Here is a 25,842-nt window from a genome sequence, read left to right on the forward strand (position 1 = left end):
AGAAAGAGACTTTTTCACTATGCAATTGACTTTTTAGATAAATTGGACTATTTAATGTGATTATCAGTGTTGAACGTATTTGACTTATTAAGGTGTTGAAACCAATTAAGGGTTACATGCTGCCTGTGCTTCCAAAAGTGAGACAGTGAATACTGCTTAAAGATCCATGAAATAAGAACCGTCCCGAGCCTATTGTTCGCTAGTCGAGCGTCACCACTACCTGATGATGTTTTGAGACCTGCAAGGTGGTGATATTAATTACAGCAACATGGTTTCCATGAGTTAAATCTGAGGAAACACAGAGTTCAGTGCAGTTTGATTGCAGGTGATATAACGTGACCTGAAAAATGGGGAGAGACGAAATCCTAAGAGGGCTTGCAGCGATCAGCGAGCAAGAACTTCATTAATGGACACTCTTTTCTTAATATGCGCTGAGTCACATTTTCAGGCGTGGCCCAAACATTCAGGCCGTCCAATTCTGCAGCACGTCACACCTCCACATGTAAGAAAAAGCTGACCACCAGAGACGGAGTGCCGTGAAGCTTTGAGGAAGTGTTGCTGCAATCCATATTATGGCCATGAAGACATGGCAGGCAACAGGGTGCTCCTGCCCAAAGTTCCTCCTTTTGTAACCAACCGCTTAAATGTTGTGCTTCTCAGGAGATAAGGGCAGCCTCCCATGAAAGGTGACTCAGCAATCGAGCTTGCACAGCTTCTCCAGAGATAAGAGCACTCTTGGGGGTCAGAAGACAGCGGGATACTGGGAAAAAACAGTCACAGATGAAGAAAGCAGTGTAAGTGCTGGATATTTTGCAATTCTTTATTCAAAGCATGTCATTGGAAGCTTCAGGCTCTATTTCAGTAATTGGAGAAGTTACAGTGGCTTGCAAAAGTTTTCACGTCCCTTAAACTTTTCCACATATTGTCAAATTACATCCAAAAACTAGTTCCTTACATCTAAAATTGTAGAAAAACCATGCATGGTTATCAAACTTGTCACCCAAAACAATAAAAAAAAAAAGTATTCCGTTTCCTTTGCTCTGATATCCCTAAATAAAATCCAGATCAAGCAATTAACTTCAGATTTCACCTAATTGGTTCACATCTGACCCACATAAACCCAAAGCTACAATGGCATGGTTTAGACCACAGCTTATTTATGTGTTAGAATGACCTTGACCTAAATATAACTGACAATCTGTGACCACACTTGAAAATTGATGTAACAGACACTCCTCATCTAATCTAACTGAGCTGGAGCTACACTGGAAAGAAGAATGGAAACATTTCTTTTTAAGCTAGCAAAGACACACCCCAAATGACTTTTAAATGAAAATGCATGTACATGTGCCAATTTCAAGATGTAAAAAAACTTTTGCTCCAAAGCTAAACTTTCAGTTTATCATTCTGACAAAGCGCAAATTAGTTAAAAATACGTTAAAAACATTGATAGCAGACTGCTACACATTTGTATGGCAGATGACCTGTGAAATAAAGGTGGTCGCTTAGTGAGCCTGAACTTGCAGACAGGAAACTCTGCGTATGATAAAGTTGAACCCTTACTTGTGTACGTGGGGCCAGGCTGTTTTAAATGATTGACCCTGCTACAAAAGTTGGAATGCTTGCAGTAATGTCAGCATATAAAACTGGTGACATTCTGTCAGTCAGTCAGTCATTTTCTACCACTTATTCCATAGTGGGTCACAGGGGAGCTGGTGCGTATCTCCAGCAGTCTATGGGCAAGAGGCAGGGTATACCCTGGACAGGTCGCCAGTCCATCGCAGGGCAACACACAAACAACCATGCACACACTCATTCATACACCTAAGGGCAATTTAGAGTTACCAATTAACCTAACAGGCATGTCTTTGGACTGTGGGAGGAAGCCGGAGTACCCGGTGAGAACCCACACATGCACGGGGAGAACATGCAAACTCCATGCAGAAAGACCCCAGGCCAGGAATCAAACCCAGGACCTTCTTGCTGCAAGGCAACAGTGCTACCAACCGTGCATTCTAAGAACTGAAAAAACAATTTGGTTTATATATGATTCTGACGATGTGTTGTTAATTGGTGCTATATAAATAAAATAAAAAACTGAATAGGTACATCTGAATGAATTAGAATATCGCTAAAAGATTTATTTCTTTCAGTTGTTCAGTTCACAAAGTGAAACTCATTTATTATGTAGATTAATTACACACACAGAGCAAAATATTACAAGGATTTATTTGTGTTAAGTTTAACAGTTACTGCAATTTAAATCCCAAAATACAATTTCTAAGATTGGAACAATTATAAAAGACCAATAAGAAAGGATTTTTAAAACAGAAATGTTTTGTTATGACTTACACAATCATAGGGAAGACTGCTGAGTCAACAGTTGTCCAGCAGACAGTGCCTGACAAAAGGTCATTGCTGAAGAAGCTGATTGTCAACAGAGTGCTGTATCCAAGTATATTAATGAAAAGTTCAGTGGAAGGAAAAAGTGTGGTAGAAAAAGATGAAAAAGAAACTTAAGAGGATAGTTAAGCAAAACTCATCCAAGAGTTTTGGGGAGATTCACAAAATACAGACTTCAGCTTGTGTCAGGACTTCAACATCTACCACACACAGAGGTATCCAGAACATGAGCTACAGCTCTCACATTCCTTGAGTCAAGCCACTCCTGAACAAGAAGAAACAACAGAAACATCTGCTTGGGTCAAGGAGAAAAAGAACTGGACTGTAGATCAATGTCCAAAGTCGTCTGTGCAGATGAAAGTAAAGTTTGCATTTCAGGGTCCCAGAATCTGGAGGAAGAGTGGAGAGGAACAGAATCCATGTTGCTTGAAGTCCAGTGTGAAGTTTTCACAGTCAGTGATGATTTAAGGTCCCATATCATGTGCTGGTGTTGCTCCACTGGGTCCACAGTTCATCTACCAGAACATTCTAGAGCACTTTATGCTTCCTTGTGCTAAAAAGCTTCATGGAGATGCTGCTTTCATTCTCCAGCGGAACTTGGTACAGGCCCACACTGCCAAAGGTACCAAAAGCTGGTTCAGTGACCATGGTGTTACTGTGCTTGATTGGCCAGCAAACTGACCTGACCTACGTTGCTGCAAAAAAGTATTTTCCTCCTTACAGATAATGGTAAAACGGAGGAAATTATTGTTATTATGTTTAGGAGGCACTTACTTTTTCACATGTGAGCAAGTCGGTTTGGACAGCATGTTTCCCCTAAATGAAATTATCATTTAAAAACTGCATTTTGTTTTTACACAGGTTGTCTTTATCTTATTTTAAAATCTGTTTCATGATCATTTATGTGACAAAAATGGATGGATGGATGGATGGATGGATGGATGGATAGGAAACAGTTTTATTGGTCAGCAGCCGTTAAAATATTTAACTCTGTGTAACAGATCTGAACATTTTGTATCACCTGAGTTGAAATACTGAAACAGATAAATTACTGAATGATATTCCGATTTATTGAGAAGCTCCTGTAATGTAAAACAGGAGGATGGGGCTCTGAAGAGGTCAGGGAGGAACCGTCTAAAGGATGAAATATTTAAGAGAAAGGGGAGAAACTCATTATAAGGTAAAGAAAACACTTGATTTAATTTCATGGACTAGTTCAGCGCCAGAACAGGTGACAGAAGGGGAGCTGTCCAATATGCAAGCGTGGAGTGGCCCCCATCAACTCCCTCCGAGTGAATGAAATAAATAAACAATGAATGGTCCACTCTCCTCGCTCGCAGCATCCCATCTCATGCATGGCTGCCAGTGATGGTCTGCTGGGTGTCAGCCTTTATTGGCACGGCACAAAGCAAGTGCCAAGGGTTCGGTGGGCTCGACTCCCCGCCGCAGAGTGTGGATAAAAGCAGAGCAAAATGACTCCGCCGAGCTCAGAGGCTTAGACATGTTGGGCTGGAACGAGGAAGTGCAGTGGAGAGGGGAGGGACTCAGGGCGCAGCTCCATGGGGCCGCCGCGGCGCTGCGACCTTCTGCACATGGAGCCGGGGAGAGTTGGAAGAACTTCATTCTGCAAACTCAAGGAATAGCAGGTAAAGTGATCTCCACTGCGCTTTTCGGCTTCACGCTGAACCCACAGGATGTGTTGGTGAGAAACCAGTAAAGAGGGCTCGTTTTGGTCTGAAGTAAATTATGGAAACATGTGCGTCTGACTGGAAAAATAAGATTCTCCTGTTAGTTTGGGTGCAGGTGCGCCTCAGCATCAGTTCCCGGCTGGTGGGGCTCGTTTTTCTACTCTTCCTCTTATTATAAAACAAACTACTGAACACAATTAGATTTAAAAACTGAATGTGAGGATTTTCTTATTACTTTTATTTTCCGCGTTGTTTGCCATTAATTTATAGGAAGTAGAGGAAATGTTCCCTTTTTTCCATGGGCCATGTTTTCTTTTGGGAATGTGGATTAATAAAACAGTTTAACAGATAAATTACTTAGTTTATTTAGAAATAAAAATGTCGTATTTGTGGTTTGGTTTTGGACTGCTTACGCGTTTCCTTATCATTTTAACGCGTTTAACTGTTCAACCCTCATGTAGCGGCACCTGTTGCAACAGATGCGTAAACTTCAGATAGTCCAACAACACATCTATGAGGCTCAATATAATATTCAGAAAAACTTTAATATTTTTATTACAAAAAAAATATGACAGCAGAAATTAAACGAAGTCTAAAAACTTAACTTTGCGCTCCTAAACAGGAAATCAGTCCGCACCGAGAAGCGCAGGGTCTAAAACGCGCTCCGTACTTTTTGATAATCGATGAATCCGATAATTTTTCCAAACCTCAAGGCTTTTATGTGTGTCTGTTCTCAGTCGAACCACAGTTTCAGTTTGTTACACGTCTGGGTGGAGGGAATAAAAACAAAAACACATGTAAAAGCAGGACTGGCGAAACTCTCCACACGTCTGCCTCTGAGGTGAAAAGTTATTAATCAACGCCCAGCCAAAAAGGGAAAAACGTATTTTTTCTTCCAACAACTCCTGCAAAAGTTAACCTAAATATGTTTTCCTACTTTAGTTACGACTAAAACTAGTATTCTTACACTTCATCAGTGAAGCAAATGTGAGTTATTTAAAATTTCAAAATTATAATAATAATTATTACACAATTCTGGTAGAAATTATAGTACATTTAATTTAATGTTACCCTAATTATAAATAATTGAATGGCGCGCGTTTAAAAAGAGATTAAAATAAGTGTGAAGTGAAAGGCAGTACCTGCTCAAATGGGGCTTTTTCATAGCTCACATGGAAAGTGAAGTGCTCAAAGTGCTGCAAAATCTCTCTGCAGATACATCATCTTTCATGTCAACAAGAACCAGAAGAGTGCCCGTGTGTGTGCATGTGTGTGTGTTACTGTGTGTTACTGTGTGTTTGTGCGCGTGTTTGTGTGTGTGTTGGGTGGAGGAAGACAGACAGTTATTAAAATGATTGTACTGTCTGAATAGCAGAGTAGTGAAGTGTGTCAGATGCAAATGAAGGAAACTTCTCCTCAGTGCACCTTTGCTCACCCCTCCACCCCTCGATGGGCTCCCAGAACACATCTGCTAACACTATCTACCCACTTCCACCCATACATTTCATGAATTACTGATGAGAATCTCCATATGTATTTGAGAACATAGATGCCCTTGCGCCGAAATTGCCTCATAGCTAAGGATTGGTAATATAATAGGGAGCACCCACAGGAGTGAAAAATTTAAAATTCAGATATTTTTTGCAGTTTGTTTAGAAAATGCAAACATTTAATTTGTTTGAGTTGAAATAAATTTTAAGGCATTAAAGTGTTTTCTTACAACCTTGGTACAGGAGCTCCTTGAATGTTATTCCAAAACTGGAAAAGTAAGTATGAATAAGAGATCTCCAAGAATTTGGTCTCCTTCTGGTTTTGATCCTAACCTTTTTAGGGAATTTTAAGACTAAAGTCCTTGAGTTTTATCTTTAGAGGAGCCAGTTTTTGAAGCTTTCTCCTGACTATCCATACTGTGCTGGTGTGGTCCTCAGTATCTGTTAACGGTTATGTTGTTTTCTCATCTCCACCCTGCTCCCTGGTGTAGCTTTTGCACCTCGCTATGAGCAAACGCCTCAGACCAACCCCCCACCCCCCCCCCCCACCCCCCACCACCACCACCTCGACTATACACCAAGTACTTTACCACCATCCAGCACACACACACACACACACACACACACACACACACACACATGCAGACAGGCAGGAGGAAGACTGAGAATTCTGTCAACCCACAAGCCTCTTCCTGCATCTCCCCACTTGACAAACTACAACCAAAACTGTTCCAGTCCCGTTGCACTCTGTGTCAGAAGTCTTCTTGATGACTTCCACCCCACCAGCACAAAGGTTCCACTTGCCCCCACTTTTCTTAACACTCATCCACCAACACACACTCACTTCGTTTAAGGTTGGGGTGAGCGCGTTTGAATTAAATGGACCGGTTTTGTTTTTATCGGAAAGCAGGTTTATGAAAGAACAAGGGGGAGAGAGGAGTTTGAACGTTCAACGCTGTTTTTAAAAGCTGAGGAACAAATGACACGGTCATGAAATAAATTTAGAACAAGACAAAACTGTCTGTCACATGTAAAGAGTGAAAACAGCTTGAAAATAGACACTGGGTGAGCTGAAGAGCTACTTCCTGATTGTTCTACCCGGCACCTTACTTTCCAAACGCCGAGGCAAGCGGGTTGTGGCTGTGAATGTAGGAACTCTGTCTTTTTTTCTATACTTTATTTTAGTTGAGCTAACCCCATGAACCCACCCCCACCAGCACATCCGTGTGTGTCCCCCACCCCACCTCGCACCATGTACCCAGAACGAAATTAAAAAACAAGGCTGCATGAGAATATACCTCCCTCTGCCCCTGATCTCCAAACTCCAGATGCTGAGAAGCCGAGCAGCAGAGTTGGAGCTCAACACGCAACACCCTGGAGTGGTGCTGAGCAAATCCTCTGCACCGCTGACCTTTGCCCCCCTCCTCCCCTGTCCTTTGTCCTTCTTCCTCCTGCTCTCACACTTGCATCCTGGGCGTCTGTTGGCATCTGTAGGCGTCGAGCTCCTGACTTGACTCCGTAGAACGTTGAGTGTTGCGACAGAGTGGGCCGGTTGCATCCCACTGTTTGTTCCAAATGTGTGGAGCCATCTGTCAGTAAAACAGGAAGGCCTAGGTTCCCCTTCTCCCTTGGGCTTGTTTCGCTATTTTCGGGAGCTTCACTTCTCCCTGTGTGGCTGCTTGGACTGGGCAGCCTCCCCACCACAGGCTTCTTGAAGTGGTGGAGCCGGGGCCGAGGCTGTCGGGCCCATCTGCTGCAGGCTTGAGGGCCATCCATTATTAATGGGGCCACGAGCATTGGTGACTCCTCAGATACTCAGCCCTGGCCAGAGGATTGCTTCTGGATCGTGCTGTCTTGCTAAAAAAATTAATAAATAAAGAGGACTTCTCAAACCTTCAGTCTGCTTTTCAGTCTCTTTCAGGGCCTTGCAAAAGTATCCACGTCCATTTGAAGTATTTGTGTTTTGGTCTTGAAACAGCTACAAACTTCAGTGTATTTTATTGGGATTTGAGGTTAAATGCAAAGTAATGAGTGATTGAGTGAAAGGAAAATTATTTTGTATTTTTTACAAGTAAGTATTTGGAAACAGAGGTGTGGAGGTACTCAGCCTACCTGAGTTAAACTCTTTTGGGTTGGGTGGTTGGGCTTTGTTCATCTAGACACAGAAATGTTTGCCTGATCTTCTTTGTAAAATAGCTTAAGCTAAGTCAGATTGGATGGAGAGCATCTGTGAACAGAAACCTTCGAGTCTTTCCTAAAATTCTGAAATATATTTATGTCTGGGATATTCTAACACATTAATAATCTTTGATGTAATCCACTCCATGGCAGCATTGGCTGTATGTTTAGAGTCGTTATTCGAGACTGGGACTGGGAAGCTAAAGCTTCGTCCCAGGTGAATTTTGGTTGTAATTTTCCTCCATACATAACATATTTACATTTAGACCAAGAAGTTCAATTGTTCTCTGATCTGACAAGAGCACCCTCTTCCCCATGTTTCCTGTAAACATGATTAACATCCTGCTCCCTGCCAAAACTCACAGCTTGATGTTGCCTCCACCATTTTTCACCTTGAGGATGATGTTTGTTGTGTCCTCTACATGCCTTTTGACAAACGGCAAACTGGACCTCCTATGACAATGGCTTTCTTCTTTCATAAAGTCTAGATTTGTAAAGTTTGCTACTAATTATACTGTCAACAGATTCTGCCTCCTGAGCTGTGGACCCCTGCAGCTCCTCCAGGGTCACCATGACCTCTTGGCTGCCAATTGGTTGCACTGGATCATATTTAGGGGTATCAAAGTAAAGAGGGTTGAATACATATGCAGGCCACACTACTCGGATTTCAATTTGTAAAAAAACTGAAATTCATGTATTATTTTCCTTCCACTTCACAATTCTGCACTTCATGGTGTTGGCCTGTCATATAAAATCCCAATAAAATACATAGAAGTTATAGCATGAAGAAATATAAGAAAACAATCTTCCTCTCATGCACCTCCTCCTTGACTTTTGGCCTTCTCGTAGTGATCTATCCCTCAGAATTAGATATATCCCTCCTTGTTTTCTCCTTTTTTTCTCCCTCTGCTTGATTTTCATCATGTCTGTGCTCAGGCCGCGGGCTCAGCGATGCATGCTCAGTAAATTAGAGAGAACACGAGCGTCGATCAGCTGGGCACGGCAGTCGCCCGCATCCTCTGTGACCCAGAGGCCAGTTAATTTTCTGCTTAATTTTGCGGCAGTCAGTTTGCATTTTTGGATGATTACGTGGCAGGAAATTAACAATAAATAACAAATGTGGTCTGAAAGCCCATTCCCAGCAAGTGCGCCCCACCAGCAGGCCCCTGTGAGCAGGAGCCGGGCTGCTCTGTAGCTCAGCCTCTCTGTCAGGCTTATAATGAAAATGTCTGTAATTCTTTGTAATGTAATGTGGGGGGCATTGGCTGTGACAAGAGTTATCCCGCTGTGCTGATGGAGTCACACCTTTAACTCCACTCAAGCTGTTTCTAATGTTGAGCTTGATTAAACTTATATACATCTACATCTCTTCTCTAGAGTACTTGCACCGCATGGAGACCGAGGAGGCCCAAGAAATGGCCCAGATGCCAGGTAAAACCTTGCCTACCTCATGATTGAAATGTAGAGCGCACACAGTCGATACAATAGGCCCACAAACAGCCTCTTTGCATCACCCGGAGGTAATTTATCTTCTCCTGAGAGAGTCATGTCACGGGGTTGCGTAGTGAGTGATGGGTGTTTGCTGCTGTGTGTCTCCCCAAGGCAGGGAGAGCCCCCCTACCAACGAAGCGTCTGAGGAGGCAGAGGAACCCATGGCTGTCCCTGAGGACCTGTCAGCCAGTTCCACCCACCAGCAGAACAACCGGGGGGACAAAGGTACGAGGCAGCATCTCACCAGTACACCCACAGTCCACCCAGATCAGCAATGATGCTCATGAAAATTAGGAATAAACTGATCTACAGGTAATTTAAAAAGTGCACACACCCCTGTTAAAACAATGTGATCCTGGTAAAGCATTTCAAAACCCTTTTACACCTTTATATGGTCCCTATCTTCTACAGTTCAGCTGACAAACACAAAGATGTACACCCTAAACTAATGTTGAAGCAACGTTTGATTCAGTTTTGCTATTTAAACTATCAGATTGTGAAGACATCTCTTGTCCACGGCTCTCTTATTTCGTTGATTTGACTTAGTCTTTGAACTGACAGTGATGCTGACAATCAAACTCATCTTCATCTTCAGCTTTTGGGTTAAAACTGACTGGTGTTTGGAACTTTTCAGTAATTGCATCCATCTTGGCAAAAACACAAGCTACATTTGATGAAAAGCAACCCCACAGCATGATGCCGCCACTTCCGTGTTTCACTTTTATCATCTGGTGATGCCCAGTGTTGTTTTGAGGCCCTATTTATGGAACCGTGGCCCAAATGTTTAAGTTTTGTTTCATCAAACGATGACACATTTTAGCAACAAATGTTTGTTTTCTTTGTAACCCCACTTCTTAGCCCAGAAATATGGATCATGCAGGAGATTGTTCTCACACACAGAACACAACCAGTACTTGTTGGAAATTGTTTGAATCTTCTTTTATTCTCTTCTCCTGACTGATCCTTTCACTCCTTTATAGCCTCTCTGCAAACTGAGGCAAAAGGATAAAACTGAGAAAATGTAAGAAAATTTGCACTAGGACAGCTGAATTTATTTACAGCGCATCAGATTCATTATGTTTGATGTTAGGTGTGAACTCAACAAGACTTGAATGCTTTAATCGAATCAAAGGGTGCTTCAATAACGCATCAGTGTTAGGGGCATGCACACTTATGCAACAAAGTTAGAACAGATTTTTATTTTTTAGATTTTCTTTCTCTTGGTTTTCAGTTAAACAAAATAGGTGATATGTTATATTAAAGGTGGAAAATGCTTTACAATTAACTATCATGGTCTCATTTTTCTACAGCAGAAAAACCTGCCATTTTACCAGGGGTGTGTAGACTTTTGAGAGCCAGTATTTGTGTGATGGGTTTGTCCAGTGAAGCAGCAACCAAACAGGAGCCAAAAAAAAAAAAAAAACAAACTCACTGCAGCAACATCAATGTATGTATTCCCAGTGCTTCCAAATCAAACTGAAACAGTTAAGTGAAAATGTCAGGATCAAATGCAAAACACACATATAAAAATGTTAATTTAACTTAATCCCATGTACATCCATCGGGAGTACACCCCAAACCCCCTGGAAAAATTCACTTAAAGCTGCAAAGAGACACATTTAGGTCATTGGCAGAAAAGGTGGAGGAAATAGAAACGCCTGTGATCCATGGCATGTCATTAATAACCTGAATCTTAAGGAATACTTAATGTGGCCTTGATTTGAGTTTGTGAACATCAAGCAGGGGATTTGATGGTGAAAATAAGGATGAAGCCAGCTAAAGTCTCCTAACATGGGTGGTTTGTGAAAGAGCAAGAAATATTCTTCATGTATGGGTCTCTAAGGCTGTACAGACAAAAAATAACCTGGATTAAAGTTGCAGATTTCCTAAATTAATCTTTGCAGGTGTTAGAGGAAATTTTCTGTTTAGGATGCGAAAAAGGGCTGCGTTCATCATGACAAAAAAAAAATGGCTCATTACATGCTCTCTGCAGCGTTCTACATATCCAGATAACGGCAAAGATTAGCAGCACGCAGTCAAAAATAAGATGCGAGAGGAAACTGAAATAGGATGTGTAAGAGTTTCCTAAGAAGAACTTGCCATCAGACTGTTTCAACACTCCTGGAGATAAAGAGTTTAGGAGTAGGGCCAAAGCCGAAAGAGATCAGCACATCACTACACCACAGAGGTCACACACCTGCACACACACATACATACATATGCATGCTTACTAACAAAGGCTTTCTCTTTGACTTTACCGGCGAGGTGTCAGGAAAAGAACTTGACTCAAGCAGGAAATCTCCTTATGCTTCTTTAAAAGATCTGTATCTACAATTTGTTTTGCTGAAAAATATGAAAAAGCACATGGTTTAAAATGTTTAGCTCCCAGTTTAGAGACAAAACTACAGCTGGTGCTATACATGAATAATATATTTGTTTCATCCATGTACATTATTGTATGTGCATATGTGCACATCTCTGCACAGGGACGGAGAGAAAGAAGGGAAGTGCGAGTATCTGGTACATCTATGCATCGTTGCGTCTGTGATAAAAGCCAGAATGAGTTAAAATTATCACCCAGGATCATGTGCTGCTCAGTTCTCTTTAGTTAAAAAAACAGGCAAATAGCAGGGGGGACTATATGTGGGACACGGAACCTCAAAGTATCGAAAGCTCAAAACCTCAAAACCCAGGTTGTTTCCTGTTGCAAATAACTATTCACAGCTTGGGATCGACTTTGTCGAGCCATAGTCACAACGCTGTAGTCTACAAACGCACAAGCGCGAACAGAAAAGAGGTTTAAAGATCACAGTGAAGCTCTTTTCTTTAATTAACTGGACATCTTGGAGAAAAGTTGGGTTAAAGTCACAAGCCTGCAAGCTGACCTTCCCGCTGAATTGTTTTTCTCTTTCACTTTCTGTGATTCAGATGGAGCCTTTTGCTATTTCAGAGACATGAGACTGAGAGGGAGATTAGTTCCCGAAAACATGGCTGCAAGGTTTTTTTTTTTGTCATGTTTGAGGGGAAAAGTAGGCTGTATTTAGTGTTCCTGCAAGTTGTGCTGAATGTGTTGCTGGCGTGGTTTGACACTTGTGGTTCCACTACCTTGCACACAGTTATTTTCAGGCTCTGAGAGAAGCAGCAACTTCCAGCAGACACCCTCTGTCCTCTGTCCACGCTAAGCAGCAGACATCATTCCCGGCAACCAACATCTCTTCATGTCATAGTTTACAATCAGCTTTTCAGCTCTATTGGTTGTTGTCCTTAGTAATGAGGATAACATCGCCCGTATATCAGGTTGTGACTTTTTATTGTTGCCTTTCATGTCTGTCTACAACGTGATCTGACACCTGCTTCCCAAAATGAAAAATCAGGATGTGTGATTATGACAAACATAAAATTAAAGCTTTCTTCCTATTCCATATTTAGTCACAACTTCCTCATATCCATGAGACCTGGGCAGCTGCCCAGCATAAAAGCTTCCCTTCCCTATAGTCCAGCCTGCTATTGGCTTTAACATTTCAACTGCTTTTTGTTTTTAGGTCAGTTGAGTTTTGGCATATGTAGCACTTTACATACAAACAGGTTTGTTTCATGACTGGTTACATCGTATCCAAATTGATCTAAATAAATTCATACAGCAATATGCAAAAGTATTCACCCCCCATGATATTTTCCTCAGATTTCAAGATTCACAAGTGCATTTATGCCTGGACTTTGAGCCATTTTGATACATGAATATGCTTTTATAAGCATTCTACCGTAGCTCCACCATTTGGGTATTTAGAGTCGTTTTCTTGTGCAACCATTAACAGGTCTTCTTCCAGGATTGCTCTGTATTTTGCTCCACCCTACCATCTGACCAGAGCCCTTTCTTCCATGTGTTTTCTGTGTCCCCTACATGGCTCATGCAAGTTGAAAACAGGTCTTCTTGTGACTTTCTTTAAAAAATTTTCAACATAATTTGGAGATCATGACTAAAGGATTTTTCCACCTGAGCTATGGATCTTAGCTGCTCCTCCAGAGAGACCATGGGCCTCCTGGGTGCTTCTCTGTCTAATGTTCAGCAAATTCATATCATAACATAATCATTTCTTTATATATTTATTAGGTAATATATATAATACCTAAGGCACTTTTGTGAAGTGCCTTGAGACAACATGTGTTGTGAATTGGCGCTATATAAATAAAAAAATAAACTATATATATATATAAATATATATATATATATATATATATATATATATATATATATATATTATATATATATACACACCCTTACCTGAAACACACACATTTAATGTCCCAGTTATACCTGAATCAGATCTGGAGTTTAATTTTATAATTTGTTCTGACATTTAAAACCTTTCCTATTAATAAGCTGTTAGAATCAGGGTTTAAAGCAGTATGGCTGCTTGTTTTTACTAAGGTCTTTGACGTGCAAGTGTAACAAACTTGTTCACTTTAAAATCTCACAAGCTTCATTAGCAGAAACACTTACATTATCATTGCTGCTGCCCGCATAGAAAAAAAGAAAACAAAAAAACATGTTGGTGGTTTTTCTGAGAGCTTCATGTTTTGCAACACATGCAACCTAGTCTCCAAAAAAGATGTTTGCCTGAGCAAGTTGTACAGGCTGATTCTCTTTCACATTTGCAGGGTGCATAGGATGTCACAAACTCACAGTGCTCAACCAAATCTCACAAATGATCAGCAACCCCCCCAGTCTGGGCTAGTAATAAATGCACAATGGTCAAAAGTAGATTCATTTAATCAAAATTAACGTAGCTCAGCTGATAAAAACAACAGTTTAGTGTTAAATCACCTGATGTGAGTGTTCACAATACATAAGACATTCAGTGTAAGCTAACTCTAACTGTTAGCTTTGGCTAACTGTTTAAGTTAGCAACTTAAACAGCCAAATATCTGGATCAGCCTGGATAGTATCAGATGAATGTTTACACCAGAAAAGCAAATGAATATTATAAATATTTAAAAGAAATAAAATGCAGGAGGATAAAACAGGGCTAACTGGCTAGCTAACAATAACCTGACAACAGGTGGCTACATTAGCTTGCTATCTGTTGGTGTAATGAATACATTTGTAATTTACCACTGGTCTAGTATTGCTGATAAATACAGTGCCTTACGCACAAATTGCCCCCAGTAAGGGTGTGTAAGAAAAACTTCAAAATAAACAATTTTTTTTATTGCAGTAGCTTTATCCCACACTGCAAAAATGTGAAAAAATCCAAACTTCAATTTGAATGCATCCAGTAAGGGGGAAATTGAATTTTAATAAATAATTTTAAAAAAACCTATAAAGTAGATGTAGATTTTTTATTTGTTTATTTTATTTTATTATTATTTTTAAATAAAATGAGAAAGAATGTTCCATTCAAGTAAGGCATTTCTGTTGATCTTGATCAGTTAGGAAAGGACTACCAGAATATAGCTACTGGACTAAAATTGCCCACATATACATTCAGAACAATAATGAAATAGTCTAAAACAGCTGGATGTGTTTAAACAAGGCTGGACAAGGAGCCAAGTTAATTTTGTCACCATGCACCCTGAAGAGAGGGAGTGAAATCCTCAAGACTTCATAACAATCATTTACTTTATGATTTTTGTACAAACGTGCCACAATTAGAGAAAAGTAGGTAGGTAAAATAAGTGGCACTGGTCAAAAGTGTTATATGGTATTAAAATGGCTCAACAGTGCAAATAGTTACTGAAGTTGATACAAGGTGATATAGATGAACATACTGTATAAGACAAAACTAGTAACAGATGTGACTGGTTAATGGTTAACATATTAGGCCAATGTAACCAATCTATGATAATGATTGGTAAAAACTAAGCGGGAACATGTTGAATTGCAGCAATTTATTGTTAAAATGCATTGATGCTGAGGATAAAAATAACAAAAATATAAATTGGGTTTTGTAGTTGCTACAAGGTGACATGCAATGATGGCAACTCATATTTTTATATTTATATTTCCCAAAATAAAATTAATTGTTAATATGTTTCGTAAATGCCCCAATAATGTACATTGTGTCTCTTCTAATCATGTAGTATAAAAAATGATAGAGCTGTAGCCCTTGAATAATGTGTTTAAATAAATAGTGATGTTGACAATATAGTGCTGTGAAAAGGTATTTATAACGACAACCAGTTGCATTTGCCATCAAACTAACACCCATTTTAGAAAAAGATCATCATACCAAGAGTGAAACATGGTAGTAGTGTCATGGCCTGGGCTGCTGTGCTGCTTCAGGACAACTTGCTATAACTGATTAAACCCTCACTTCTGCGCTCAAGCAGAAAGTCCTGTTGGTTATGACCTTAAGCTCAAGAGCTCTTAGGTTTGAAGCTGGACAGTGATCCTAAGCCTGCTTCTGAATGGCTAAAAAAAATCAAGATGAAGATTTTTGGAGTGACCTAGTCAAAGTCTAGTCCTAAAATCCATTGAGATGCTTTTGCATGACTTCAAGCAGGGTGTTAGTGCTTTAAAGGCCTCCAGTGTGACTGAATTAAAAGTATTCTGTAAAGAGGAGTGGGCCAAAATTCCTACACTGTGATGGAATACAGTACTTTCCAGTTATCATACATGCTTGATGGCAGTTGTTGTTACCAAAGCTTTTATAAAATGAAAATGGGTTAAGGGGGACAAATACTTTTTCACATAGTTTGCTTGGATAGATTTTTCCTTTATTTAAATCATGTTTTTAAAAAGTCCATCTGTACTTGTGTGAAAAAAAGCCAAAACAGAATAAATCTGTAAGGGGACAAATCATATTCACAGCACTGTATTTGTCCTGATTTACAACATTTTATTTCCAAATAAACTTTATGTTTCTCTGAGCGTAACACAAACAGATTTGTGCCTGAATCCCTTTTACTCTCAACAAACATATGAAGCACATCGAGGAGCTTCTACCTCTACAGTTCTTGGTTTGGCACCAAGAGGAGCAGCCTCTTGCTTTTCTAGAGTGAGGTCTTTCCTCTTTTTTTCCGCTAGCTGATGTCTCTCTCATGTTGTGCACTTAGCACAAGAAAAAGTAGTGAGAGAGAAGTTTGATGTGCAAAAGAGATATATGAAGATAAGTGCATTACGTGATCAGCGCCTGGTGATCCTTATATTTCACTTCACCTCCTGCTCTCTGTTAGCAGATCTTTATGTTCCCTCAGTGACTCGTTGTGAAAACAAAAACTGTTTCAGTTACATGTTGTTTTACAATTCCTTTCCCGTGCTTCCCTTTCTGTCACTTCTCCATAATTCTTGGTATTTCAGTTAGACAGGCCCTCTTTTTGAAGCTTCCCCTTTTTCCATAGATTCCTATATTTCATGACTTCCACTTGTTCCTCTTCAGTTGAACAAACAGAGGCAAAGGTATGGGGAAATCAGGCTGCTGCTGAGATGTGCAAACCACAGGTTGGTAGCTGTGGGACTTGCATGATTGGTTGGTTCTTTTACACATCTCTAAATGTTCTCTAGTAGGAAAAGTGGGAGCAAGCAGTTTATTGCACATAACACTTCTCTTTTCTGATCACTGTGGAAAACCACATATCAAATAAATAAAAAAGCAAAATTTTCCAATTCGTCCAAAAAAGTGCTTGGTATTTATCAATCATGGAGTTTTTTAATTAAACTGAGATTAGTGTCTGTTAGTGAGATTATAAGAAGTGCACTCTGTTGCTCTGATAGTGACTGCGTCAGTCCCTGTAGTTTGACACTGCTTCCTGTGTCTCTGTTTCCTGTTTATCTTGCTGTCATTTGCTTCACCAAAGTGTGATGGTGTGAGATGATCGGCATGTTGCAGCATCTCATCTCTGACATCCTGAAGCAGCAGGCATGCTTTCCACCTGTGTATCCTGACAAGCAGCCTGTAGGTGTGAAGGTTTATCTCGGCTGATGTTGTCTAACAACAGAATGCCTGAAATAGGAGGGAATTTCTTACAGCTTGGATCAAGTGCCGTGCAGCACATGGAAATGTCACGGCCTCCACAAATGGTCCAAAAATTGTTGTTGTCCTGCAGTTATTTCTTAGTGCAGGTTTGTCACATGATGAGTCTTTTTTTAGCTGGAGAATTTTAAACAATGACTGAACAAAGATAAAGTGATTATCATAAGATATTGAAGCAATACCAGGTCACGTCATGTTTAGTTGAAGTGCCTTAACTCCTAAGGATTACCATATTTTATGTGATCACAATCAAAAACTTTAATGTATGTCATGTAAATGACCAACATAAAGTTGAACGGTATTGTAAAGTGGAAAGAAAATGAATTTTATAAATAAAAAACTGGAAAGTGATATATACATATGTTATCAGCCTTCTCTGATACCCCAAAATAAAATCCGGTGCAACCAACTACCTTTAGAAGTATAATAAGTCCACCTGTGTTTAAAAAAAACCTTAGTATAAATCCAGCTGTTCCGTAAAGGCGCGCGGTTTGTTAGAGAACATTAGAGAACATGAAGACTAAGGAACATAGAAGACAGGCCAGGGAGAAAGTTGTGGAGACGTTTAAAACACGGTTAGGTTATAAAACCATAGTCTGGCACAACAACAAACCTACCAGGACATGGCCGTCCAACTAAACTGTCAAACCGGCATACAGAGCATTGATCAGAGAAGCAGCCAAGAGGCCTGTGGTGACATCCACAGCCCAGTTGGGAGAATCTGTTGATAGGAAAACTATTAGCTGTGGGCTTCACAAATCTGGCCTTAATGGCAGTGTAGTGAGGAATGTTGGGGACGCAGCAAACATGTAAAAGAAGGGGCTCAGCTGAGATGAAATGCATGCCACACTTTTCAGATTTTTAGTTGTAAATAATTCTGAAAACCATGTTTCTTTTCTTTTTCTTTTTTTACAACTATGCATAACTTTGTGTTGGTTTGTCACATAAAATCCCAATACAAGATACTGGTGTGTGTAGTTGTAATGCGACCAAATGTGGAGAGGTTCAGGTGGTATGATTACTTTGGCAAGTTACTATATATAAGAGCAATGAAGTGCTCCAGACATACGACATATATTTACAGCAATGATCTGTAAATACCATCCCAATGTTTGTTCAATCCGCAAGTTAATGTTTTTGAAACACAAGTAATTCCAAATCCAGACAGAAAACACTGTTATAAATATAAATAATAAATATGAGCAGGAGAGGGAGAGAGAAAGTAATGACTGATAATAGTTGTGTTTAGTTCCTATCCTTGACGACCAGAGTTCTGCAGGTTTTAGATGTTTCCTTCTTTCAACACATCTGATTCAAATGGTGGAAATAAAATTTATCTAAAATAAACAGCAAAAGAGCCTCCAATGAACTGAATTGCAAACCAAATACATAAAATATCATATCATGAGTCATAAAGGTTCAGGCTGTGAGGATTTATTTAATATACTAGCACTTACATCACTTAAAGTGCCCATCTTCTAGAGTTTTACATGATAACAGAAATATGCTCGTATTCTAAACCGTGGCCCCCCCCCCTGCCCTCTTTTCCAGCCTGTAACATTAAAGTTGAGGCTCGCAGTGATGAGGAGAGTGGGCTGGCCTGTGACATGAATGGCGTGGAGGAGGAGGAGGAATGCGCAGAAGACTTGCGCGTGGTCGACCCCTCCGGGGCCAAGGTGAACGGCTCACAGCCGAGTCCCGAAGCCAAGGCCTTCTCCTCGGCTGGCGGTATCCGGCTGCCCAACGGGAAGCTCAAGTGCGATATCTGTGGGATAGTTTGCATTGGCCCCAATGTGTTGATGGTGCACAAGCGAAGCCACACTGGTAAGCCGCCTGCAATATTTCTTGCTCTTCCTCTGCACCTATGTTCACTGTCAGTATGAAAGGGAGAAAACCGTGCTGTGGCGCCTCCTGTTCTTTACAGCTCTGAGAGAGGCAATAAGAACAGTCTCAGAGTAGTTGTGCACTACATCTTTTTTATATAAACAAGCAATTACAATATGAAGTACAGTGCCCTCCAAAATAATATATTTGCAGTTTCCCAAGAATGCCTTTGCATATTTGTGCACATGATTAGAGACATGATCATCTGGATCGGAAATGGATGATTTTCCGTCGATCGACAGGTCAAAAACTGAAAAATCTCATCTTTTGTCCCCTCTGTATTAAATGCATGAAAACCAAGAACTCCTGTCTACAAATGCATCAATCCGTAGCACTTAGATCTACTTTTAAAATAAAATTCTGATAGATTTCAGGAGCATATGCTGTTATGCATTAAGTTTGATTCATCTTGTAATTCCTTGAATTTCTGTTAGATAAAAAAACAAAACAACTCTTGTTCATGAGTTGTAGTCTTTGAAAATCCTGATCAGCAGGTTAGAGATGCTCCAATAAATCGTAAGTGGCCGATTTCATCTTCATCTTCAGGTCAAACATTGAAAAATGTCAATTTTAAAACCTGCAGAACATTTTTTTTTCTTCTATGTGCTTTCTAAACCTTAGAAAAGAAAAAAAACAGACTCTTTAAAAAAATAAGACATCAGTATCGGCCAGGAAAAGCTTAATCGGTGCATCTATTCGCTCTCTCCTGTCATGCCTGAAAGATTTTCAGCATCACATTTAACATTCATCAGTTTTCACTTAAAAATCTCCTAATAAACACTTGACAAACACTAATTATGGATTAGTTACTTTGTAAAAACACACCCTGAGTTGAGAAACAGGATATCTGCTGCAGTTAAATGGAATCTACTCAAAGCAACAATTATCTGGCTCTTAAAAGTTTTTCAAAAATTCAGAAATGATATGCTATTGTAATGGAGCCAAACCAGTGGTGGGGAACATTTGTGAAAAAGCTATTTAACTGTCAAGCTTCTGAAACTAATGAAACTCAAAATGAAAGAAAGGAACACTTGGCTAATGTAAATGCAAAAGAAAGTACGCTAAGATATATAATGAAATGGCTCCTATTTAAAAAGAAAACATTCTGCACTTCGTCTTTTGCTCCTGAAATGCATTTTTAATGAATTTCCCTTTATATTTTTGCTGCTTCACTGACGACTTATTTTATGGCGGGCTTTTGACAGAAAAAAAAAAGCCATATTATAACGTTTTCAGAGAATGCCACAACACACGGAAAGGCTGGATATTGGTTTATTCCAGAGGCGCTGATCAGGAAGACTGGCTCTCAACACAAAGTGTTTCCTTCGCTTTATTCAAATGAGGCTGAATTTGCATCATGATGTGGCGCTCTTATTTTAGAGACGAAGAAGAGGAAAAAATGAGATTTTCAGATCAAATTGACCTAAGCAATGGTGCATTACAGAGCTGGCAGGCTGAGTCTGAGAGGCTCTTGTTCGATCAGAGCGCCAGGAGTCGATGAGGCAGGGGGAGCACGGAGAGATGGAGTGTCGCTCTGCTGTGAAACCCTCCCACCGGCTGCTGGATCGCTGTCTGCCCCGGAGACGCTCCATCATCCAGCTTGTTCTGGCACTCAGCACGCCTGTAGATCAGTGACCCTGCAATCCTGCAGCCGCCAGCTTTGCATCCACATATCTTTGTGCTTGATCAAACACAACCAGATGAAAGAAATTAAGAAGAAAGGATAAAAGTCATCTATTACATAAATACATATAAACTGGGTGCCAGTAATGCATACGTGGTTCCATTTGCCTTCTTTTACTATGATTTTCCCTGCCTCTTTGTATTCAGAGGTGTCTGCTCTCCATCCGCTATTGTCCTCAGGCGAACGTCCATTCCAGTGCAGCCAGTGCGGCGCCTCTTTCACCCAGAAGGGTAACTTGCTGCGTCACATTAAGCTCCATTCAGGGGAGAAACCCTTCAAGTGTCACCTGTGCAGCTACGCCTGTCGCAGGAGGGATGCCCTCACTGGCCATCTGCGCACCCACTCAGGTGAGCATGCAACATCCAGCCACACCAGAAAAAAACACTCCCACCCATTTTTTTTCTAGGAAAACTTAGGACACAACAATGTCTGCCGTGGACACAGTGAGACCTCAGTTCTTTGTAACGGGAAGTCTGAGGCATAGAGATATGGTGTCACTTTTTTTTTTTTTCAAATACTTTGCAGAAGTATGTGTTAATGAACTTGGGTGTAAACAGTTTACTTGCTCTGAACGGTTTAACGGAAGAGCGAAGGGATAACCTGGAAGGCTACAGCCATGCATGGGCAACTTTCAGTGGGCATGTTTCACTGCATTAAAAGAAAACATGAGTGGTACAGTTTAAAATGTCAGTTCTTATCTGTCATGGACCACATTTTTCATCACCACAGAGCATGCAGATAAAGGTGGGGTTTGTCTTTAATTTTATATTAACCTAAATATAATAAATTCATTTTTTAACTCTTTCATGTTGTTTTTGGACAGCGACAGACGACAGATTGTTCTTGGTTAAGGACTTCCAGGGCAACCGGTTTTCAGTTAAATAAAATTTAGATTTTTCAGTTTCAATATTTCCGTTGAAGCCTGAGCTCCTTTTTCTGCAGAAAAATATTTTTACAAATTTTTGAATTTTTATATTTATTTAGTACTTTTAGATATATCTATTTTATATATATATATATATATATATATATATATATATATATATATATATATATTTTATATGAAGTAAATTTTATCAAAAAATTCATAATTCACTTTTTAAAGTCTTTTAAAGTATTTTCTCTAAACAGTTTTTCTAAAAAGACAAATCTGGCATTTTTTATTTAGGCTTTCTAAAATAGATTAAAAAAATAAAATTCAATCAAACAATAAAATCTGAATTAAAATTGTAAATAATATTAATGAGCTATGTTTGTTAGCTGATTGTTTTACTGTTTATTATTATTGTTACTGTTATTTATTATTATGTATTTATTTTTCAATTCTTTTTAAATATGATATTTCATAGAAAAAAACTATTTAATTTTCTTAAATATGAAATTTTCTCAACAGTTTATTTTCATGTTTTGTTAAATAAATGATCAAATCGCATGCTTTTAAAATTGGCCTTTGAAACAAAATAATAAAAATTTGAAAAACAAAATAGAAAAGCCTGTTGCATTAGAGCATTTAGTACAAGTAATTTTTAACAGAGAAATTTGGTTTTGGGAGCGTATTAAGAGTGTTTTTTGCTCTTTGATGTTTTTTTAGTTGGAAAACCACACAAGTGTGCCTACTGTGGCCGAAGTTACAAGCAGCGCAGCTCCCTGGAGGAGCACAAGGAGAGGTGCCACAACTACCTCCAGTGCATGGGACTTCAAAACAGCATCTACACAGGTTTGTAGCTCAAAAACGTAACCATCACCTAACTCTAAAATACCAACAATACTGATCTGAGTGCCCTTATAATCCACAGAATGATAAAATGAGGCAAATATGCATAGGTATTTATCTTCTGAATGCATGAGCAAATATTCAGTTTATAGACCAAGAGCTTCACATGTCAGAACAGTCCGCTCTGTGCCCTACATGCAGTAAATATAAATAAAAAAAAAACACCTGGCATGTATCATCCGGTTCCACCTCATCATCTGAAAAAAAAAAGGACCAATTCAAAATTACTCTGATGCTAAAATCTACTTCTCTGTCTTGCTTTCCAGTAGTAAAGGAAGAAAGCAACCAGAATGAGCAGAGGGAAGACTTAAGCCAGACGGGATCTGACAGAGCCTTGGTGCTAGACAGACTAGCTAATAATGTAGCTAAGCGTAAGAGCACTATGCCCCAGAAGTTTGTGGGTAAGGGCTGCAATCTGCTTGTTTTGTGTGAATAAAATGCTTTTACTGTTGTTAGCAAATAGGTGCAGCAGCAATGTCCTTTATGTTCATTATGCCACCTCTGCTCTGCACAGTGCATGCATGCTGACCTCATTTGTTTCATTATTTTAAGAAGAAAATAACTTTTAGATAAACTTTATAATCTTTATTAAATAAGGAGGAAACGCTCAAGAATAAGACGAAATCTGGAATGCAGGTGTCAGAACAGGACTTTATTAAGATGCCATAAAAACATACAGTGCCTAGCAAAAATATTCATATGTTTTTCTCATTATAACCACACAATTTAATCTATAAATTAAGTTATTGTTTAAATAAAGCCTTTGGAAGTCCAGGTTTAAGGTTACCACGTAGGAGACACAGCAAATATATGGAAGAAGGTGATCTGCACAGGTGCGACCAAAATTACTGTAAAGGTTTTGGCCTTACCAAACGTTTTTGCTAAAAAAAGTAAAAAGTCGCCCAAACATGCCATCCCCATTACACGGTGATGGCAGTATCATGCTGTGAGGATGCCCGTCTTCAGAAATGGTATGAATATGGATAGAGCTATGTACAGGGCAACATCCTGGAAGAAAACCTTTCAGATGCTGCAAAAGACATGAGAATTGGGCACAGGTTCCCCTCCCAAAAGAACAACTAGAATCGAATAGTTTAAATCAAAGCATATTTATGTTAGAATGTCCTAGTCAAAGTCCAGACCTTAGTCCAGTAGAGAATCTGTGGATTGATATTCAAAGATGTTCTTCATCCTGTCTGACTGAAACCAGAATTTAACTTTTTGACCGACATGCAAAACAATATATATGCTGGAAATATGTGCATCACCCTGAAATGAGGTGGTGGCAGCATCATGCTGCGGGGATGCTTTTCCTTAGCATGGACAGGAATGGTGATCAGAGTTGATGGGAGGATAGATGGAGCAAGCATGGCAATCCTGGAAAAAAACCTGTTAGAGGGTGTAGAAGACTTGAGACTGGGCTTCACCTATCAGCAGGACAATGACCCAAATCATCCAGTCAGAGCTACAGTGGAACAGTTTAGATCAAAGCATATTCATGTGGTAGAATGGCCCAGTTAAAACCTAGGCTTAAATCCAATAGGAAAAGAAGAAAAAAATATTTAGATGTGAAACCTGGCAGGGATGTTCCCAAAAAAACTTTATCTATAGGGCAAGGTGGTCCTACGAAGTATTGACTCATGGGAGGCTAAATACCAATGAAGGCCAGAATTTTTAGATTAGAATTTGTGAAAGGAATTATTTTGTGTTGGCCTATCACATAAATCCCACAAAAAACAATTAAGGCTTGTGGTTCTAATGTGTCAATACTGTGAAAAAGTCAAAAGGGTGTGAGTATGTTTGCACGGTACTGCAAGTAATTTTCTGACTAAGCTACAGAGTAATAGGCTCCTTAACAAGATGGCAAGATGCAAGTGAACGTTTAAGTATCGGTGAAGAATATCTCTGTCTCTTTATGACCCATCAGGAGACAAACGTCTGTCAGATCTCTCATACGATGGAGCATCAGGAGAGCTCATTCAGCCCCACGTCATCGACCAGGCAATTAACAGCGCCATAAGCTACTTAGGGGCCGAGTCTCTGCGACCTCTGGTCCAGACCTCCCCGGCCTCCTCTGATGTTGGCCTCAGCTACCACCTTCACAAGCCAGCCCCAGAGGGCCACATGGGTACGGGCTTGTCAGCCAAAGACAGCGCAGCAGAGAACCTGCTGCTGCTGTCCAAGTCAGCCCCCAGTGACAAGGACGGCTCACCCAGCCACAGCGGCCAGGACTCCACTGACACCGAGAGCAACAACGAAGACCGGACGGGTGCGGCCACCGGCCTCATCTACCTGACCAACCACATCACCTCAGGGGTGAGGAACGGCGTGCTGCCGCTGGTGAAGGAGGAGCAGCAGAGGCAGTACGAATCCATCAGGGCTGGTATGGAGATGGCCTCTGAGGGCTTCAAGGTGGTGACGTCGGACGGGGAGCAGGTGAGGGCGTACCGCTGCGAACACTGCCGCGTGCTCTTCCTGGACCACGTCATGTACACCATTCACATGGGCTGCCACGGCTTCAGAGACCCCTTCGAGTGCAACCTCTGCGGCCACCGGAGTCAAGACCGATACGAGTTCTCGTCTCACATAACCCGGGGGGAGCATCGCTACTGAGCCCTTTAGTACAGAAAACACACGCAGACAAAAACACACACATCCGCAATAATTGTGTAGAAATACATTCTGTAAAATACACTCCTAATGTCAGGAAGTTTTTAAACCCTGTTGCATGTTTGTTGATATCTGGATATATGACTTAAAACTTCTTTTTTTTATTTTAGATCAAATGTTTCAGAAAATATGTGCAACTGTTGTAGAAAATGCTGCCAGAAATATAAAAGGACAATTTTTTTATTGAAATGAACAAGAAAAAAAGACTTGCACCCAAAAAAAAAGATTCAGTGCAAGCAAAACACTGCAAACACTGGATTTAAATACAATCAGTAAAACCTAACAAGGTGAGCCCAGAGTTCTGTAAAATGTCCCAATATGTCACCTTTAGCTTGTCTTTGTGATATTATTTATGAAACATTTACATGCTTGTCTATTTTTTTTTATATTTATTAAAGTGATCGATGTTTTGTGTTATAGAGTAGCAACTGTTTTCTGTTCAGCTGTACCAAAATGTGTGTGAGAGGAATTTGTGTCTGCTGCTGGAGGCTGTTCATGTAAAGGATCTAAATCTGCTGTATTGGAAACAAAAAATAAAATTACCATCATTTCAAGGGAGGGTTATGCTTTCAAGATGTCAATAAAGGATATTTTATATATGCACAAA

The 25,842-nt window shown here is 40.0% G+C and overlaps 1 protein-coding gene and 1 long non-coding RNA gene across 13 annotated transcripts; one reads left to right on the forward strand and one right to left on the reverse strand.

The window, feature by feature from the left end:
* Positions 1-25: 25 nt before the first annotated feature.
* LOC124859515 lies at positions 26-5,296 on the reverse strand. The gene is made up of 2 exons (XR_007036122.1): positions 5,234-5,296; positions 26-760 (listed from the first exon to the last, which is right to left on the reverse strand). It is a non-coding gene; the product is annotated as an uncharacterized LOC124859515 (long non-coding RNA).
* ikzf1 (IKAROS family zinc finger 1 (Ikaros)) lies at positions 3,165-25,842 on the forward strand. 12 transcript variants are annotated; one of them, XM_047352329.1, is made up of 8 exons: positions 3,165-4,049; positions 9,137-9,190; positions 9,362-9,475; positions 18,775-19,047; positions 20,971-21,138; positions 22,383-22,508; positions 22,832-22,966; positions 24,493-25,842. In XM_047352329.1, exons 1-8 carry the CDS (start codon positions 3,905-3,907, stop codon positions 25,176-25,178), a joined length of 1,701 nt encoding a protein of 566 aa, XP_047208285.1. In that variant the 5' UTR covers positions 3,165-3,904; the 3' UTR covers positions 25,179-25,842. The 12 variants fall into 12 exon arrangements, with proteins under 12 accessions (XP_047208285.1, XP_047208288.1, XP_047208282.1 ...); XM_047352326.1 differs by having other exon boundaries at positions 3,896-4,049; positions 22,835-22,966; XM_047352333.1 differs by having other exon boundaries at positions 3,955-4,049; positions 9,137-9,279.

The sequence above is a fragment of the Girardinichthys multiradiatus genome, chromosome 22 (assembly GCF_021462225.1).
Source record: "Girardinichthys multiradiatus isolate DD_20200921_A chromosome 22, DD_fGirMul_XY1, whole genome shotgun sequence".
Taxonomy (NCBI): Eukaryota; Metazoa; Chordata; class Actinopteri; order Cyprinodontiformes; family Goodeidae; genus Girardinichthys; species Girardinichthys multiradiatus.